The 2432-nt window shown below is 33.1% G+C and overlaps 1 protein-coding gene across 1 annotated transcript; it reads right to left on the bottom strand.

The window, feature by feature from the left end:
• Positions 1 to 1470: 1470 nt before the first annotated feature.
• LOC125072361 lies at positions 1471 to 2196 on the bottom strand. The gene has a single exon (XM_047682972.1). The coding sequence runs from the start codon at positions 2179 to 2181 to the stop codon at positions 1810 to 1812; it is 372 nt and encodes a 123-aa protein (XP_047538928.1). The 5' UTR covers positions 2182 to 2196; the 3' UTR covers positions 1471 to 1809.
• Between the last annotated feature and the right edge of the window lie 236 nt (positions 2197 to 2432).

Below are 2432 nucleotides of genomic sequence, written 5' to 3'. Positions count from 1 at the left end.
TAATCCGCATGTTATCATATCCTTTAAAAAAACAAACAGTTATATGACTTATTCAATCGAATTGAATTATCTCATACTTTTTTAAATAACAAACGTGAAAGTCATGAGCTGAGTTTATTCAGCCAGAAGTATCCTATTATGTTCAAAAAAAGTCATATGTGCCCATGTTAGCTGCAGTCAGTACAGTGTTGTATTTAACAAAAGGGAAGACTATTTTAATCGTCATACACTTTATGTAGAGACAGAATTTAAGCAAGAATTAATGATAAAGCATATTAATATTTTTTTATGACAGAAATTGGTACGAATTCTTGCGCCAACGACTTATACACAGATTAAATAAACATTATGGTATTATAAAATGAGACATTAAGTACTTTAATGACTATCAACAGCTATATTTTAAAAGTACAATACGTAATAGATTTAATTTGCTCAAACATAATTATCTTTGATAATATTTAATGATAGATCATTTATTCTGCAGAGTCATTTGTCAATATCAAAAGGACGTTTTAGGTATAGTTTTTGTTGTTAAGTTAATACCTATACATATTTTTTCTATCCCATATGCTATCAATGCTAGGAACATAATTAAATATTATTTTTTAGTATTAATGATTTCAATCTTAGGTTTTATAAAGCATTGCGACGTAATTTCTTATCGTCAATGTTTTTGGATCATGTAGAGACGAAAAAAAGTCACTGATGATTATGAAACAAAAAATAATGATTTTCTTCATACTCCCCCTTAACTACTAATTGGGGAATCATCTGTGAAAATAGCTTAGGCGTGTTGTTATATCTATTCGTATCTCACTCGTGAAATGCTGATAATCGACTTACGAGAATATGATATAATGATGGAGTATATTTTTAAATGATATAATAATTTAACATTATGAATGTGGAATACTTCTGGACATTTTACGATCGTATTCTATTTTCAGTCATGAGTTTACTCTTATAGAATGACTCTATTGTTTGATGTTGATTGTAGTTTTACTAGATTAATAATTGATAATCATCGAAATAATTTATCATTGATTAAATTATTCATAATCATAAGTTATAAAACCCACGTTGTATCCCCTGAACAAACTCTAACTAAAACATTGACGAAATTTGCAAATATGTTATTAAATTTCTAACCAATAATAATTAATAAAAAAAATCGTATAACTATGCAAGTGAGAACTTAGTAGAAACCCAAAAAAAAATGATTAAATGAAATAAAAAATGTTGATTTGATAATGTACTCAGCATAGGTTCATTGTACTTTAATTGGTTAGATAGGTTTATGTATGGGTTGCTATAAAAACACATTGTTCCAATGTGAAGTTATTAAATTTTAATACAATAGGAACTTGTTTAAAATGTATTCTATTTTTATGTATGTATATTGTATATATCGTCAGGTACAGTGGGTACATACCATTTGTTGAAGATTTATAAAATAATAGAAATATCTATTTTTGTAACACAACTTTATTATGAATACCTTAAATTTAACTTTACACGTTATGTAAAATATAATATACTGTTAAACATTACATTTGTTTCACTTCACAGTTTATATTTGACATGATGTCAAATACTATCGTAATCGCACAAATAAACCGCAACATCATAATGTTCCGTCACAATTAAATCACATTTTTGCGACCGGTGTGCAGATTCGATGCTGGGATATCTCCATAATACTTGGGACGTTTCCAGGCGGCGAGATTCATTTCCTGCGATTTGAATTAACAGGACCAGCTGTTCTACAGCGTCTAAGCTCCATTCCAAATTGATTCTTCTTAAGCCTCAAGGCTCCTCGTCTTCAGAGAGCGATGGGAGCGCTAATTGACGGCGCATCTTCTCTCTACGTTGGGGTGAAATTGATTTCTGTCTTCTCAATCCTTCGGTGTGGAGAATATAAGGTCTCTCCTGTTCCACTTCAAAAATCTCCGATTCAGAATCATCTTCAACAAGAGCTGGTAAGGCGGTCAGTTTGTGGCGCTTCTCAGCTGCACAATCCATTTGTCTTCCACGACATTTCGGCAACGCCGGGTAGACATCCGCGTACAACGCAGCGTGGGCTAGTTTCACGACCATGATTAGTATCGTTTGTAGTTTTACGTGTGCTCTCAACGTTTGCTGATTGCAGAGTGAGGGGCGGCGGTAGGCGCCGGCCATTTATAGCCTTCGCGGGAAACTGCGTCTGTGTGCGTTATGGCGTCACGGAGCGTATTCACTCGCGTTGTCGTGGTAAGCGATTGTGCACAGTAAACAACGCACCGCGACAATTTTATCGGGTATTTGATGTCACAATTAAGATCGCCTAGATACGTAGGCTTACTGCGAGACGATAATATTAGACACGGATTGAGCGAGTGACGTTATAATATTATGAATTTCGCATGGCAACTATACATATGATTTAAATG

This window comes from Vanessa atalanta, chromosome 21, assembly GCF_905147765.1.
Source record: "Vanessa atalanta chromosome 21, ilVanAtal1.2, whole genome shotgun sequence".
Lineage (NCBI taxonomy): Eukaryota > Metazoa > Arthropoda > Insecta > Lepidoptera > Nymphalidae > Vanessa > Vanessa atalanta.
The sequence above is the reverse complement of the archived record's forward strand: the minus strand, read 5'-3'. Positions and strand labels throughout refer to the sequence as shown.

Coding starts and splice junctions, on each gene's coding strand:
- LOC125072361 (XM_047682972.1), bottom strand. CDS start 2,181: ATGGCCGGCGCCTACCGCCGCCCCTCACTCTGCAATCAGCAAACGTTG.